Source organism: Diplotaxodon limnothrissa, linkage group LG7, assembly GCF_057381915.1.
Source record: "Diplotaxodon limnothrissa isolate DT_005_m linkage group LG7, D_limnothrissa_male_GT1.1, whole genome shotgun sequence".
Taxonomy (NCBI): domain Eukaryota; kingdom Metazoa; phylum Chordata; class Actinopteri; order Cichliformes; family Cichlidae; genus Diplotaxodon; species Diplotaxodon limnothrissa.
In genome coordinates this window covers 53,382,952-53,401,428 of record NC_140602.1, presented here as the reverse complement: position 1 = coordinate 53,401,428, position 18,477 = coordinate 53,382,952, and the positions used below count along the sequence as shown (strand labels likewise).

General features: G+C 37.7%; 1 protein-coding gene across 1 annotated transcript in view; it reads left to right on the top strand.

The window, feature by feature from the left end:
- LOC146629224 (laminin subunit gamma-1-like) overlaps positions 1-18,477 on the top strand; it is an 83,911-nt gene that overhangs the window by 43,870 nt on the left and 21,564 nt on the right. The window contains exons 5-6 of the mRNA XM_085357121.1: positions 12,904-13,092; positions 13,991-14,108. Of these exons, the coding sequence (XP_085213247.1) occupies positions 12,904-13,092; positions 13,991-14,108 (307 nt within the window). The remainder of the gene's footprint in view (positions 1-12,903; positions 13,093-13,990; positions 14,109-18,477) is intronic.

The following is an 18,477-nucleotide window of genomic DNA, read 5'->3' as shown; positions in this document are numbered from 1 at the left end:
GATGACTAATTTCTGTTTTGCAGATTAACAGAAAAGCATCTGTTTTATCTTCTTAGCTTTATTTCAGCCATAAAAACATAAAAAAACTGTCACAGTTCCATCAGTCATAATTTATGATCTTTACAGGGCACAATGTTCGGGGAGTTTCAGATTTAGAGCCTCATTTAAAAGAAGAAAAGGAAGAAAAGTGTGACAATCTTGCAATTATTACCGCTGTCTTTGCTGTTGTTCTTGTCTGAACAGCAATAGCAGGTGGTAAATGGAAGCTTTAGGTGGCTTTTTACAAGAGTTTTTTCAATATTATGTGAACGTGACTCTGTGTGTTTATGAGTAATTTTAATATTAGTGTGGTTTTTTTATACAAACTTGAATTCAGACTGTATTTTGTTTAGTTTTTGTTTTTTACCTGGCTAGGTTTTTTTGGTCTTAAGGTGTGGAGAAATAACACAAACCTTTTTGCTACAATTTGCTCTGTGTGTGTGTGTGTGTGTGTGTGTGTGTGTGTGTGTGTGTGTGTGTGTGTGTGTGTGTGTGTGTGTGTGCGTGCGTGCGTGCGTGCGTATCAGGAGTGCAATGGAACGTCATTCTCATCAAGATTCTCCCCCTCTGAGACTGAAATCATTTATAGCCTGGGCAGGTTGCTTTGGGCCTTCACCATTTTTTGTTGTTTGCTTGATGTTGGAAGTGGCTTAGCCTGAGGCTGTTCCAGTAGGTACATGCTTTAAATCCCTTTTTTTAAACCACTGATTTATTGCTGATCCCGTTGTAGCTTGTATACTGTGATCATTTTGTTGCATACCTATTGTGAGGTCGTCAACAAGGTAGATACATCACATACTTAACATTTTATTTCGGCCCCCTAAACTCCTGCTGTGAAAAAAGATGGTTGGGTAGCACCCAGTAATAATCATGCTATTTAGCATTAATAAGGTTTTATTATACTATTAGCATCAACAACGTTAGCATAAAACCCACATAGATATATAAACTATAAACATTTAATATTGAAAACCCAGCTGCTAAATGTTCATGAAATTAGCTTGCTTTAAAGTAGCCAGGTCAAGATCATCATCAGCAATTGCAGGTTGAGAAATTTTTCTAACATTAATTTCACACTAAGCTGAAAATGATGATAAGCTGGTGTAGAATATACAATACCAAGACACTTACTTAGTCTGCAGTTGATTAGTTAATCAACTGTATTTGATCATCAGTAAGTTTGTGCACCTGTGTAAAAGGTTTTGTCAAATTGCTTTCAGGAGCATTTAGATGTGTGCCAATATAGTGTCACAATCTACCCAGGAGTGGATGTCACAGCAAGTTCACTCATAGGTCAGACTGTACGATGCTCAGACAAATCGCAAGTGCTAGGTCTCAGTTAGCATGTGAAACATTAAAGCTCCTGATAGTACAATTACAAAATGACTGAACAAGTATGGCTTGTTTGGCTGCCAGAGAAACTCTCTAAAACAAACCTGGCAACATGACTTAGCTTTGGAAACCACAACAATTCTATATAAATGTCGGCAAAAACACCTCATACCAACTGTCAAGCACAATGGTGGAGGGTCTGGACTTCTTTAAGTTGCTTGAAGACGTTTCACCTCTCATCCGAGAAGCTTCTCGGATGAGAGGTGAAACGTCTTCAAGCAACTTAAAGAAGTCCAGACGCTTTTCTTTGCAAGCTCCTTTGACTACGATGACCTGGATGACTGAGAACCTTCACAGACACAATGGTGGAGGATTAGCAATTTGTGTTTGTTTTTGTAGCCACAGTTCTTGGGCACTTTGCAGTCACACAGTCAAGTTCTACAAGCTATTGAAATATGGGGTGTATATATCGAGAATACTGCATAGAGGTCTGCGAAAACATTCTTTTTCACATGACTTTAGGCTAGACAAAGGAAAAGAATCCCAAAAAGACTTTAATAGAAAGATTACAATAAATTCTTTGTTAGCATATAAAAACCTTTGAATTTGACATTTACCTTCTCTTTATCCCAAGCTCATGAAGTTAAATAAAGTACAAGTATGATAAAGTTTGAATAAATGATAAAAGGAAAAAGTAAATGTGTGTTTGCTGCTTGGATTATAGTACTTCTTTTGCATACAGCTATATAATCCTGTTATATTAAATGTATGGTCACATGTCAAAATGTTTTATTTTGGTAATTTCATTAAATAAGTAGTCTAGTCATTTATTAACTGGAAAATGTTCACTCTTTGATACAGACATACGAAACAATGTGAAGTATTTTTCTAGCAAACCAGTCTGCACAACTTTCACCAAATCCTGCACTGAAACTCTGACCACAGATAAGTGATTACAGAGTCTGAGAAATAGTTATAATATTTATTACACATACAGTAACACAATCAGATCTCATATTGTTCATATGGTTTTGTAGAAATTTATAATATTTGGGATTTGTACAGTGGAAGAAAAATATCCCATAACATTCAGTCAATGCAGTTTCTTCTTTTTGTGCACCAAAAGTAAAAGAAAATCTACAGCTAAGGAGTTCTTGTGTGAGCTTTTTGAGTTCAAAATAGGTATTGCATTATCTGACAAGACTTCCAACTCAGTCCAATCAACCTCAAACCATTAACCAGTACAGAATGGTACTATACTTATTTCACACTACACCCCATTACATCCCAGTGTCACATAAATTTGAAAACTTTTTCCCTCTAAAACCCTGTCCAGTTTATTTACGTTGAGACTTTTTCGCCTCATCTGGCACATGACTGAGGACTCATCACAGTTGTTTTCCATTACATCATAAGTAACCTTAACTACCTACAGGCCACAACAAGTCAGAACAGCACTGACCACAGCAGAACAAGCTTTATTCCTATTTTTCAGCAACTGAAATGAAACCCTGTGTCACAGCTGTGCTAATATGTTGAGATAATTTAAATTTAATATATTTTGGATGGTAGAGATAAGTAATGGTTTGTAACCTCACCCATGATGAGGAAACTCAGAAAAAAGTCCTTCCCTATAGACATAATAAAAGGACAGAGAAATGAATCATTGAAAACAAACAAATCATATATAAAGAAATGTCAGCTGTCCTACATTACTACTGAAGTGTCTGAAAGATATCAAAGCATGGATGGCCTAATTTTTTGGAATTTTAATGAAAGTAAGACTGAGATCATTGTTTTCAGACCCAGTGGTGTTTGTGATTCCTCGTCTCTTGGACCTGGTCCCCTGCATTCATACGTGACTAACCTTGCTATCACACTGGACTGTGATTTTATACTAGATAAGCAGATGAATTCTGTTATTAAAGCTCATTTTTATCATTTGAGACTTTCATAAAGAATCAAATCCACTTTATCCTGTAAAATCTTTGAACGTCTTATTCAACTTCTGTCATAATGCCCCTTGGACGATTGCACTGCGCTCTATATTGGCCTTAGAAAAGCTTCCCTTAACGCCCAGACCAAAGTGCTTCAGCTCATCTTTTAGCCGGAACCTGCAAACGAGACAACATTTCCCCGTCCTGGCATCTCTCCACTAGCTCCCAGTTCAGTTCTGGATCCATTCTAAGATTTTATTATTTGTTTTTTAAACTTTTAATGGATCACTGCCACCATACTGAGCTCTTAACTCCATATGTTCCCTCAAGATCACTAAGGTCCATGGACCAGCTGCTCCTGCTGTCCCTAAAACCCGGCTGAAAACCAGGGGCGTGCGAGCCTTTTATGTTATTCATCATGGCTCATCATTATACTAAACGGTGGTTTTATAATATAAGTAAATGACTCTGAGGGGAAGAGAGAAATCAGCTTTCCCAATAAAACTCAAAGACCTTCAACATATTTAAAAGGTTTAAAATGATTTATAGGATGTTTAGCTACTAAGCAAACATTATTATCATAGCAGTATAACTCACAGCAGCGAAACATGATGGCTTCTAAGTTGAAATCTTTATATTTTATATCATTTTATACACCAAACCATCACACTGGTTTAGCATACTCTTAAAGGCACTGTTTCCGGGAATATGTTTGTTTGCTTTCTTACTGAATTAGATGAGAAAGAGTGCAATTTTTCATTTGAAAAATCAAAATCAATCAACCTTGGGATAAATATACAATCCAACCAAGACAGAAAGCAGGGGGGAAAAGCCAGACTGACTTTGTCCAAACACAAACAACAATTCACTTAAGTTGGCTGATTGACACACTAAGTTTGTTGGATCAGTGACACAAATCTATCTGAAAAAAACAAACCCAAAAAACATCAGTTTGTGGTTTAATGCCATGTTGAAGTTGGGTGTAGTGAGCTCTAGTCTCATATTTAAGCTTAGATGAAAAATTGATGCCTCCTTAATGTCTAACTCTTGCCAAGAGAACAAATAAGCATATTTCCTGGAAGTAAATGCAATATAAAACACATTTATGAGTCCTTGCTGCATTGAACCTCAAAACACATTAAAGATTAAAACATGTATGAAATTGCCTGTCCCAGTTTTGTATGTATTACTGTAGAGTGTGTCATTACACATTCTTTTGGCAAGAAGGAAAGTAGATAGTGAGAATTATGGCATTATTATGTTAGAGATGAGACTTTGGAGGACTCCTGTAAAGAAATACAGACTTAATAACAAAAATAATAATCACCATCAGTACTTTGGATAAGCTGAGATGATGGTGGTGGTCATGACATGATGACCATCACCACGTGGGGGCCAGGTCCCATGTAGTACGCTAAAAGTCTTATACATATACAGTATGTGAAGCATGACTCTGCCTCGGCTGCTTCATCACTGCTGCTTTTCTATATTCTCTTGGCAGGACGTCTCATTCATCCAGCAAATTAAATGTAAAAATGAGAAATCATTGTGCCTGCAGGGATTTTGGTCCCTCTCTGCAATGTGTTCTGCAACAGCACTAAGAAATTATTCATATAAAGGGCAGAAGGCAGTAAGAGTGGTTTACATTACCTCCCCTGCAGATGACGCAGGGTGGCAACCTCCTTTACACTCCCAAAATCATTCCTTGCTGCTAAAAGAAGGAAAAATAAAGACTAGTGCTGGGTAAACTGGCCACAAAATACACAGCACTGATATTAATGTTTACTATGCATACGCTCAGACACTTTGGGTATTTATTGCTTACAAGATAAGATAATAATAATAATGATAATAATAATAATGGACAAAGAAGAAGAAATTGTTTGTAAAATCAACATCTTTGAACACTCACATCCTAAAATCACATACCTCATCAAACAAATGATCAGCATGAACATTTTGGCTGCCCCTGTAAAATTAATCAAAATAAAATACAACCTCATATGTGATTTTTGTCTTTTTGATCTTTGATCAAACATCTAACTCCCAGACTGATGCTGGCAGGAGTTATAATCAAAATAATCAAAATGATGAGACAGCCTTCATATCACAGTATCACATCTTTTTATTTAGCTTTGATTATTTATGCTTTGCCATGCCACACAGAAATAAGTGGTGATTCTGGGCTATGAGGGGTCATGTGCTCTTAAAACCACAGGAGATAAAGAAGAACTTCGCTTTTACTGCATGTCCAGATTAATTTCTCTGAGACAACGCCCCAAGGAGCAATAAGAGGGCATCGTCCACGCTTGTATAGGCATAATCTGCAAATTAAAGAGTCCTTGAAAGCCCTCAGTAGGAGTCTGAATGCTGCAGGACTGGCCACTCACTAAAAGTTAGTGTCACTGGCTCATAGTCTTACTGAGGGCACAGGACCGTCCATGTTTCTCACAGGGACAGTGCAGAATGTAATGAAACATCCACTTAATGTACAGTAAAGATGCACACAGAAGAGCTTGGACCTTTGTTTGTTGACTTATTGACCTGTCTTGTCACCTGCAACACTTTCTGTGCTGCATGAGCAACGGAGGAATGTGATCATTGGATATACAATGTGCAGGAGCTTCAGGTAGCATTTAAATCCATACATTTCCAAAATTGAAAATATCACAATTAAGTGATAATATTGGCAAAAATTACTATCTGTTGCAATCTACATACACATAAATTCATTTAGTCCACTTACATTCACAGTACATCCAGAACCTCAACGATCTAAAACAGAAATGCCTCCACCAATAGTTACTGGACAGTTATTTAACTGCAAAACGACATAGCTGCTGACAATCTTACTTAACCAGAATATAACCAGTTGGCAACTAGGTACGACAAGTCACATATTGCAAAGAGATTGGCTGCTGATAAGTTGTGCTTACTGGTGCAGACTGATTTAGACAGTGTCTATACATGATTTTGCAGTTATTTACAAACCTTTGCAACTTTATCAGCCTCCAGTGGTTTGGAGACAGGCTGCCTCTCAGCAGGTAACCTGTGCAATCACCTTGTGATCAAAAAATGGTTGTCCAGAGGTTTGGGTTTCAAAACTGAACTTGATTCACTGAGTGCAAAAACATTTGGTGGGATTCCAGGAAAACCACTGATTTTTCTTTATTGTAAAGAAGTTGCCATCCGATTTTTTTTTCCTCTAGTGTGACTGAGCCATCATCCAGTTCAGGGGTTGCTGGAGACTTTTCCAGATGACCTTTGGTTTAGAGGTGGGATAAATCTGTTCTTCACTGAGAGGCAAACAACCATGACAATTACATCCACAGTTTCAACCAATTTAAAGTCAATAATTTTCCTAATATGAATGCCTCTGGATGCTTAGGGAGAACACGCAGAACCTTCTTCCTGTGAGGTTCTGTCCTAACTAGCAAACCTTAATTATAAATGCATGTATGTAAATACAGAGTAGAAGTTACATCTTGTGCTTCTAGTCACTTTTGATTTTTTTGGTGCCTCATTTATTGAATAAACATAAATGCGGGATTGTGGTTCTCTCAAAAGATTATTGTGCCGTATGGTGGTTCAAAAAGTTCATACAAAGGGCACAGACTATCAATTTGCACAAAAAACAAAGCGACTTTAATGAATTTATGAATACATTAACAAAAAACAGGATGCTGTAGCCTTGTCACAGAGCCAAGCCAACAAAAGTCCAAAAAGAAAGATAAACTAACACAGAAAATAAAACCCAAACGTAAAGAACTAAGCACAAACGAAAAAGAGATAAGCAGGGAGAGGTGAGTAGGGGTTTATTAAGAGGCAAAATGACAAAGAACAAGTCGAACTTTAAATACGGAGGATTTATTGAGCACATAAGAAAACAACAAACAACAACATGGACTGGAATATAAAATACAGGGAGGCTTAGAAGCAACTAAAAACTACAGACTTTCCTGTTTCATATCTGTTACACAATCATAATTTTGAGAAGACAGAAATGAAACCATATTTCCAGATTTGGCAGTTTTCCATAGTTTTGTTTGGGATTTTTTGTTGTTGTTGTTTTTTTTTAATCTAATTATCCATAAACATTTATTAGTTTTTGTATTCCGGTAAAACTGTCGCTCCCGTTATGTGAGCAGCGCAGTCAGATAAAGATCAGGTTTGGTAGGTTTAGATCATTTTTAAAACTAAATTACAACAGTATTTGTAATAAAAGTTGTGTTTATTTATTTATTTACTTGATAAATATATTGAACTTTCTTGCTTTGTGATCGATAGATTTTCCACTCTTAAACATAAGGTTCTGAGTTACCCTAATTGCTCAGATTAAACAAGACATAAATGGTAAGGTTTATGGTTGTTATTTTATTTGCTCCTTATAGTCACACCATTAGTTGTGATTGTCATAATGCACTGTTCATTGTTGGTCCAGCAAGAAGTGCAGCTAGTGCCACTGTTAAACTGATAAAACCCCATTTGATAGATGGAAACAATCAAGAGTGCAATACAGTCTGTATTCCTGTTGTAATCCTGTAGGTTTCGACCCTAAAGGCCACTCAAGAATGTATGAGCCGTAGCATTCTGGGAGGTTTAAAGTGCTTTGTGAACTATATCATCAGACTCAGCAATGAGCTAACAGCGCCTACTTACTTGCATGAAGCCTCCACAGTGACGCACAAGCTGTGTGGTCCCCAGGACAGGACTGTTGTAACAGCATGTTAAAGAGACAGCAGTGGGTGGGCAAACATAAAAATGTGGACGAGATAACCTAACACAAGTTATGGAGAGCTGTATGGGGGAGTCTTCATGTTAAACTTGTTGAGAAACAGCCTCAAATGATTTGTTCTGCCTCAGCTCCCCTCTCCCTTTCTGCTGGTAGCAATCTTCGTCCCACATACGTATAAAACCTTAACTGCTCAGCTACAGTTATTTTACACCCCGTTACTAAGATGGCAAAGATGCTGTACTGTAACATGCTTATGATAATGTGCTCAGCAGTTTGATGTCTCACAAGAAAGGAGGCTAACACGGCCAACATCGAAGGCAGTTAATGTTAAAAAAAAAGTGTAGAGTAATATAAAATACAGTTGGGTAGCCGAAACCATTATAGTCACATACACTAAAAAAAAATCATAGCACTAAAAAAATTACAAAATGTAATAGTAAAGAAAAAAAGAGAACACCAGAAATAGAGCTTTATAGTAAAAACAGATTCATAACAATGCTAAAGTTCGAATGATCAGAAGTAACATGTTCTGATTGCCCTGTAGCTTGTTTCACTATAGAGAACCACATTTACAGGTAAAAGAGTAAAGCCTGGTTGCCAGATATCTTGCACTGCACTGTAATACGTTGTCTTTATGAATGAGTAAATATTGTTTGAAATATCAATGTGTATTTGTAGCACTAGCTGAAATGTGACTGTCTCACAGTGTTTCTGACAGTATTTCTACTTGGCTATTAGCTAGCCTGTGCAGCAGTCACACTACCACTACCTGACATGATAAAGATAGAGTGAATGGGAGGTGACAAGTTGAGACAACCAGTTGTATTTGTGCTGTAGCTACCCACTGGCGTCAATCAGAAGTGAGTCATTCAGAAACTTTTTATTTTTGTAGGTGGGGTGGTTGTCAGATTTTGTTGAACTGGGGATAGCAGATGTGTTTTGAAGGATGAGAACTGCAGTTCAGGCCATAAATATCATTGGCCTAGACGGGCTAGGTGGACATGTTTCCACTTGAGTAACAAACTGGACTGGTTATATTTGTCTAATGTTAGTATTTGCTCCACTAAGAAATGGAACAAATACCAATGTATATGTAAAAAAATATAAAGAGTTAGACATTCATGAAGTGCCTTGAGCAGCTGGTCAGAAAACACATCTGCTGCTCCCCGACATCCTGGACCCTCTTCAATTTGCCCACAGAAGGAGCAGAGTCATGGACGACACAGTCGCCTTGGCAACACACACTGCCCTCACCCATCTGGAAAACGGGAACACCCTTCCTCCTCGCTCACTGAAAACACAGTGTGCGATTTCTTAGTGTACTCTTGTGCTCCTTTTTCACTTCCAAGAACATCATCATTAAGTTTGCAGGCAATAGGACTGTTGTAGGCCTTATTGCAGACAATGATGAGACAGCCGACAAAGCTAAACAGGCCAACAACCTTTCTCTCACATCAGCAGAACAATGGAGATGATAGTGAACGATCATCCAGAAGAGAACACTGGCTCATCCATATTAGCTATGCTAACATTGAAGTGGTAGGCACTTTCAACTTACTCAGTGTGAACATTACTGAGAATCTATCCTGGAACCTTCACATGGACATCACGGACAGAAAGGCCCGTCAGTGCTCATGCTTTCTGAGGACACTTAGTTTTACAAGACACTATCTCCTGAATCTTCCACAGAAGCACGATCGACAGCCTGGTGACAGGCTGTATGACAGTTTTGGAATGGAAGTTGCTTGCTAAAAGCTGGAAATCACGACAGAGATTGGGGCAGCCATCAGAGATCGTCACTGCCAAGAGCTATCCCGCCATTAAAAAGATCTGCCTGATGTCTGTGTAAGGCCGACAGAATTATCAAGGATCATAGCCATCCAGAAAACCAGCTGTTCTCCTTGTCCATGCATTGGTGAATTACTGCAGTACAATATGTAACAGTATAATTTAATCGGTCACTGGTACTGCTGTTTATAACTCTCAGTTTACCCATGTGCAATAATTCTCCATACTCCTAATCTAATTCTCCCAAGAACCTCAGTATCCATGTTGCATCTGTAAGTCTTCTCCTAGCAAAGATTGCTGGTTCCTGCTGTATCTTTTACAATAATCTGAACTACAACTCAAGGATGGCGTTTTAGAGCTGCAGCAATGAATAAACCTAATTTATTAAACGCAAACAGGTAACTCACATTGATGAATCCAGAGATAATGACTTGATTCTTCAGTTCATGTTTGATTTAAAAAACTTTTTGGCACTTTTAAATTCATTGGGGATTTAAAGCCACGACTTTTAGTTTTAGTTCCCATTCTCTTTAATTTAATTTTCAGATACAGCAGGCAGCAGTCGTCAATTACTCCTTATGTAGATTTCTCATAAAAAATGTAATCACATTCCCTCACTAATGATTCAGCAGCAGAAGTGATTTGTTACATTACATGTTTGACTCAGAACAACTTCATCAAAGGTGCCCTTAAACAACTTCAAAGACTTCACACCCACTTGCCTCATCTTCTGTATTTAACACTTGAAGGAAAAGAAAACAAGGTATTTTGGTTTTAATAAGCAGTCTGTACAGTCTGGAATCAGAATGTTTACTAAACACAAATTCCTTAGTTCCAGTGACTGCACAAAGCAATTAAGAAGTCCCATCCTAAGTGTGAAGACGTGCGTTCACACACCGACCCGCTCAAAACCCACATGACTCCATAAGCTCTTACCAGCAAAGCCTTTATTATGTTACTGACATGGACATGGACAGCTGGAGACACAGCGGCCAAGTAGTCATTCCTGTTATACTTCTTTGAAGTCCACTTGAAATCCGCCACCTGGGGTGCGTGCGTAGTTGGTGCATTGAAATGTAAATTCTTCGCAGATGAGCGTGTGTGGTCACAAAAATATTGCTAGGCACCTGGATGTCAGCATAGACCCCTGTGCTCAGTGTTTGATGATGAAATTAACGTCACTCGCACCTCAGCGGACTCACATAATCAATGCATAAGAAATGAGAAAACTTAGTAGTTGCCGTTCTTACCTCATTTACATGAACCATAGAGACCACTGAAGTAAACCTTTTACTAATGTAGTGTACAAATTAACGCGGTATCAGTAATCAAACTGTATGTAGCTTATCACATTGTCGATGCAAGATCATAGTCAGTATGATTGTAGGTAATACAGGCAGCCACAAGCCAAATGGAAAAACTAATGAGCATTTAGGAGCTAAAGTGCCTGAGTTTCCCTTAATGATGCAGTACAGACCAAAATAGGACAAAAAGAATTGGGCTTTTAGTGGTCAGAGGGCTGGAAACAGCTGCTGGGAATGATTGCTGTTGGGTTCCTATGCTTTTTCTTTCTCCAATTCTGGATCATAGAAGGGCCGGATACAAGCTATCATATGGTGAGAGGCTGCTAGTCTAAGCCGAAGATTAAAACCAAAAGAAATTCATGCTCCGATTCATGCCTGCGTTTATTTGGATGTTAGCACCTCCAGAACAACTGCAACATCCACACAGAAGGGTGGTGGATTTGTACCCAAAGAAGAGCTAAGCCACAGCCAAGGAATGGATTAATATGTGCTAAATCAACAATAATTACGAACTCATTACTTTTAAAATTCTAAATATATATGGAAATGAGAGCAGTCACAATAGTTGTAGGTTTTTTAACCCTGCGAAGCCTCGATTTGTGGCTAGTAACTGTATCTATGCAGTATAAGTTACAGCCAAACAAATGAAGGCTCTGTACATTAAAGTCCTTAACCACCGAGCCCAAGTTCATCACATGTTAGGTTTTAAAAGCAACCGGTGAAATAAGTTAAATACTAATGAGACTTCTTATTAAGATAAGATAAGATAAGATAAGATAAGATAGAACTTTATTAATCCCTCGGGTGGGTTCCTCTGGGAAATTCGACTTCCAAAAAAAGCACAGCAACGACCGAAGTTACAGTTACAGAACTGTTATATATATATACACACACACACACACACACACACACACACACACATATATAAATACAGAGACAAATATAAATAAAATATACAAAGGGGATAAATAGAATAAATAGGAATAAAAAATAAAAATACAAGTGAATTGCACATTTCAAGTATTGAGTCTATTGCACTGTTGACTATTTACAAAAAGTATTGCACAAGGTATTGTACAGTGAGGTGCAGAGGCACTGCAGCTTAGTTGTTCCCCCCTCCTTTGTCCTCCTGTTTCCCCTCCCTCTCCCCTCCAGAGAGGAGTTAAACAGTCTGATGGCGTGTGGGACAAAGGAGTTTTTAAGTCTGTTAGTTCTTGTCTTGGGGAGAAGCAACCTGTCACTGAACAGACTCTTCTGATTGTTTATGGCCGTGTGCAGATATTAAAAAGAAAGGGTAATCATATGGTTATTTCTAGCTCAACTGGGAGCTTGATTCATAATAAAATGGGCAATTTCACCTAAGTCCCCCCTCAGGGTAACTTGTAAACTAAAGAGGGATTTGATGTGAAGGGTATGAGAGCTGTGGTGGTGTGTTATCAGCTGAGTAATTTGCTCTTGTACAAACATGAATTACTGTTATCTAAGTGCCCCCTGACAGCCGATTGGCTCCTCATTAGGCCTGTGTGAAATGAGATTAGCAATGAGACTCTAAATTATGATCCAATCCCAGAACACATAATCTCTCACATGCATATACCCTTTGTGTGTCTCTCCACTTCATCTATTTCTGCCATCCTTTTTTTTTTTTAACTTCATTGCTTTCTGTATCTTCCCCTGCGGCTGGTCATTCCTCGTCTTAGCAGCTCTCCTCTCTTGACCTCTTACCTCTTCTCTCTTTTTTTCCCTGCACCACCGACCTCACTCTCAGAGTGTAACTGCAGTGGGAGATCAGACCAATGTGTGTTTGACATGGAACAGTACCGGAGCACTGGCAGTGGGGGGCGATGTGTGAGCTGCAGAGACAACACCGATGGGCCCCACTGTGAGCGCTGCAGAAATGGCTACTACCGGAAATCTACAGAAGATCCCTGCCTACCCTGCAACTGCAATGTCAACGGTAAACTGCAGACACAAAAATCTCAGTTGTTTTGATAATAACTGAAGCCCTAATTATGATCCATGCCAATGTCATTACTTGCTACTTTTGTTTTCTCCTGCATGAGAAAATGTAATTATGTTTAAATTGGAATGCCACACTGGCACAAAAAAGCACCATATGCAAGCTTTAGCTACAAATGAATGGGACTCATAGGATTAATTTTACAAATTTTATGGCCAATGTTTTTAAAAAATTAATGGCACTGCATTAATATTTTCTACGTCCCATCAGCTCACCAAACTTGCCTAGGAGTAGAATCTTTTTCAATTTATAATTCATTCAATCTCATCTTAGTTATCATTGCCTTAGCTTCCACGATGATCATTAAGGAAATCCATGGATTTACTCACCCATGCGGGTGTAAATTGATCCAGTTGACTCACTGAACATTATCAATGAAAAGACTCATTGCTCATTAAGCAAGGCCTAACTTTAGGTGGAGGAGCATTAGTGGTGGTGGAGCACAAATTATGTTTGTGCTTCACCCATCATCAGAGAATGAGAGAGAAAAGTGAACAAAAAACATTAACTATCTTTTCCTCTTCATATAAATAGTGTGCGGTGAAGGCACAGAGCTGTTGGAGTCCATTATATTGATCAAAGGTTATAGCAGACTCCATCAGGCTTCCCTTTTTCTCTTCTTTCTGCCCCAGATGGCCTTTTTTCTCCATTAACTAAAGCTTCACTATATCGGCTACAGTGTAGAAGCAAGGTTATATACTTCTCTTCCAGGAACAGAAATTCAAAACAAATGTTCATTATTTATAGATAGAAAGATAGATAGATATTTATAGAAAATACTCAGAATTCTTGTCCAACACTATGATTACATTTTTCTTTATTTGAACCCTTCCAGGATCTGTGAGTCTACAATGTGATGTAGAAGGAAGGTGTGCTTGTCGGGAAGGTGTGACAGGAGAAAAGTGTAACACATGCCAGGCTGGCTTTCACTCGATAGGCCCCGGTGGCTGCAGGTGAGCAACATACATATAGTAATATATACAGTATACATGCATTCATTTTATGTTAGTGAACACAAGGCTCACTGACATTACATTTCATACAGCTTTCCTGTTTTATAGATGTGACACCTAACTTCCCAAAGCCTGAATTTATCAAACTGCAAAGCAGGACAAAAGGATTCAAATTTCTCGACGTGACACTACTGTGAATTAGTGACCTTATCAGCAAGTACCAGGATGTGCCAAACACAATGTCAAACTGCTAACAAGCATTGTAACAAGCAAGCCACCAAGTGCAGTGTTATTTTCCACATGGATAAAATTCATTTCAGTTTTATTAAGCTTTTTATTTCAGGGTGTCACGTATATTCATCATGCACAATATTAGTTACGCCAATGTGATTTTTTTGCTTTATGTATGTTCGGAGTCCACTGAATTACTTCATGGTTATCCCCTTTTATGGAAGTGTGCAGAAGTTGTCTGACTTCTATCAAGAAAACCTCATATTATTTTTGTCTACATTACACAAATGCATTGTTTCCTGTCTAGCTATATTTTAAAGTTTTTGTTTTCAAAGTATCTTTTACTATTTTTGTTCAGTTTCACTCTTCCCATTAGTGCCCTATTCAGCCACCACAAGCAGTTATATCCAGCACAGAAGCTCAGATAAATCCATGGCACACAACCTACTAAATACCAAACTGTGAACAAACCAACATGTTCTAAACCCCAACTCATCACACAGTGACACAAGTCAAAAAATCTTTTTCACGTTTATCAGAAGACAGCAAGCATCAGTGTATTTTGTAAGAAGCTGAGATATATTATGTGGTGCCGGGCCATTTAGTGCCCTGTATGTAAATCCTAAAATCTACTGAAAGCCAGTGTAAAGACTATCTTAGCATGCTTGCTAGAATGTGTTAATAGTCTGGCTGCAGAATTTTGTACTGTATAGCTTGGAAGCACAAAAGACATGGTTTGTCCAAGCTGGTCAACACACATGATAAATGCAATGACACAAATGCTTGAAAAAATTTTTTTTATAGTTCAGTTGAGTAGACCATATGTCGCAAATTAGGAATGTTACTTAAATGAAAGAATCAGGAAAGAAGCAACGATTTTATATGCAAGTCAAAGAATCAAATATTACACCATGATTTCAAATGCTGGACTTGACCAAAGAGAAGTAAGAGCCTGACTGATTTTAGGAAATAGTTCAGGAGGAGCTATAATCATCTATCAGTCTTGTTGATATTTAAAGTAAGTTCATTATCAGAGAGCCAATCACTAACCTGGATTAAACACTGGACTAGAGTGCTATGGACTAGAGGCTTAAAAGATATATACAGCTGAATGTCATCGGCATAGAAACAATAAGAAACTTCATTAAAATTTAGGTAATAAATTACTTTAATTTTATTTATTTTAGACACCAAATATATTAGCACCAAAACTAAAAAATGCTAAAGGGATGTTTTCACAATATAAAGACAACAAGTCCAAGCATCACTCTGTGGCGAATAAGGAGTTAGACTCAGTTGGACACACAGTTAGTGAGTAGGTGGTGGACACAACTGCATTTAAGAAACAGATTTTCTTTTAGAACTGATGGAGAACAAAGAACTCACTGAAGAAATTTGTAAGATTTTTAGTTAAATGAAACAAAACATTTTTTCATGTTTAGTACACAGTAAATATAACTAGTAGAAACACAAAGTCCTAAGACATTTCGCTCAGTTTGCTATCGACTTAGAATGCCAGATCTACTGTTTCTGCTCACCCTTTCTCAACCTCCTAAGACCCAAACTCTTTCACGGCATGCATTTTTAATTTATCTTTGATATTTGGGCTGATTGGGACCTGATGAATGTAAAAACAAAGAATTACCAGATTTTTTTAACCTAATTTTTGTTTTAAAGAAAAATGACAGCCACATATGAGGATATTTGTTTAAAATTTCGATAGAACAGTAGCAGTATAATGTCCTCGTAAGTAGATATCAGGCCCTTGAAGAGCAAATTTGAGTATTTTTGTCTAAATAATCCAAAAGGTGATGTCCACATATGTGGACGCAGGTCCTAGGAGGTTAAAATAAGTTTGAATCAATTCCTTATTTTATTTGCTTATAACATGGAAATACATTGCCATAGGTCTATATCAACAGCTGAAATTTTTTTTAACTTCATTTCCTCCTACTCAACTTTAAATAATACATTTCCAAAGAAATGTTACCAGTATCATCAACTTTAAAAGGGAAAAGAAAAAGGCTGGTCTAATGTCTTGCCAAGTCATTGCAAACTTTTTGCATGAATTCCCTCCTACCGCATATGGTCGTTGTTCAGATTGGTGAGCCAGCAGTCCTGAATAGCAGAAACGAAAGATCTGGTGTTTGAAGTCCCCTTAGAACCGAGCAAGAGATCATGCAGTCTTCTTCATGTTGCCATGGTGACTGAATCCAGCCTTGCTGCCTTCAAAATCTTCAGAGAACAGCTTGAGCTGCAGCTAAAGCCAAGGAGAAACTTAGCCTGTAAAACTTTCTACTTTTCTCCAAAGGTAGTTGAGTGTCTTTATGTAGTTGGTAGCATTGATCTGGTTTTATCCAAATTCATCAATTCATGATTGACTCAAACATTTCCTCTTCTTTTTTTAACTGCCAGCAACTAGTTGACAATGAAGAGTTGTTCATGATAAATAAATAATTTAATAATTACACTTTTACTCTTTATTGATCATGATTTGTTTAGCTTTAATGTGTTAACTGTATGCATTACTAATGCATTAAGTAAAATATTATTATAATGTGTTTTACTAAGCTCTGATTTTAAGTTTCAGTATACTAGAGCTCATTGGGTCAGACCGAGTTTAAGATACAGACTTGCTTTCAACCTGTTTTACTGGGAGTGGGTTCAGTCAGACTTTTTTTCCAACCTTTATTGGAACGTGAAGATGCACTGACCAGCTGCATACATTTTTATGATGAAAAGCGCATTTCAACTTTGTCTGAACTGAGAGCCTCATACTAAGTATGAGTGCACATGAGCCTGCATGTAAATTTATAGGAAGGTGTATCTATGTGTGTGTGTGCACAACTGTGTGTTTGTGTGTGTAGGTGCGTCTGTGTGTGTGTGTGTTGTATGTTGTAAAATTCATATTCATAAGAAGTCTATCCGAGCTCTCCCTGACCCCCTTCTATCTGCCGGGGGAATGCTAAGTTGCGATAGTGTTGAAAGGCATATCAATGAATGTTTGGTGTTAATATTATTTCTTCTACCTGGATACTATGACAACAGGCTGTGGGATGACTGTTAAGCAAAAGAATAGATATTGAGCTTTAGCCTCATTCATTTGACTTTATAGCTTCTACAGTAAGCATTTCTTTATGAAAAATTAAGCTATGCCTCAAAATGCTAAATTTAAACAGAATAGCTTCCCCAGTTCTACAGAACTTTTTAACACCATTCAGCTATTTGTTTTGGTTATCTATAACCGATAAAGCTAATGCAAACAAGAACTGATAAAGCCACTGTAAAGCAAAAAGCAGTGCAAATATCAGCTAAATTAGAGGGAAATTTAAAGGAATAGATATTTTCCCCAAGAGCTGGTGGAGACCAAACTAGAGCTTAAAGCAATGATCCAGATAGCCATTTGTGTAGGTTGTATCTCAGCTAACAAAAAGTCTGTAAATGCAGGTTTAAAAGTAGGCTTGATCAAGAGAATATTAAACCTCCCTTTCTAAAGATTACATACCAAAACGGTACATTAATATCTGCAATTGTTTCCCTTAGATGATATTGACATGCACAAACACAAACACACACACTCACACGAACAAACACACAGCACTTTCTCTCATTCGTGCTGAAAACTCAGGCTATTGAGTTGATGCGTGAATTACCCAGACCACTAGAGCAGAAACAACTAGAGGCTGCTTGCCTTGGGATAATTGAGTTATTGTAATTGCACCTCATTAAAAATAGATCCTGTGTTTCAATCTCAAACAAAAAGTAACCAGTCAATAAATGTGATCAAACAAAATCTGACAAAAATCCAACACGCTGCTGATCCATATACTTACACTTACTTGCTTTTTAATTGAGGTCGTTTTACGCAGCCTTCAAATTTCAGATTTGGGTGTTGATGATTTGCTATGAAGAACATTTTGTACTTTTGAAAATGACTTTGTGGTGATGGCAGAAACACTGTGAAGGCCCAGGTTCAAGTTTTAAGACAAGAACCCGTGTTGTTAATATCTACTTGAGCGTGACACCCTGTGGTTTTTCAGAGCTGAACATCTGCTGTCTTGAAAGTGAGGAAACCGACATCAGGGATGTCTTCACATCAAATTGTCCTCATCTCAGTGTTTCCTGCCCATTTTCTTTT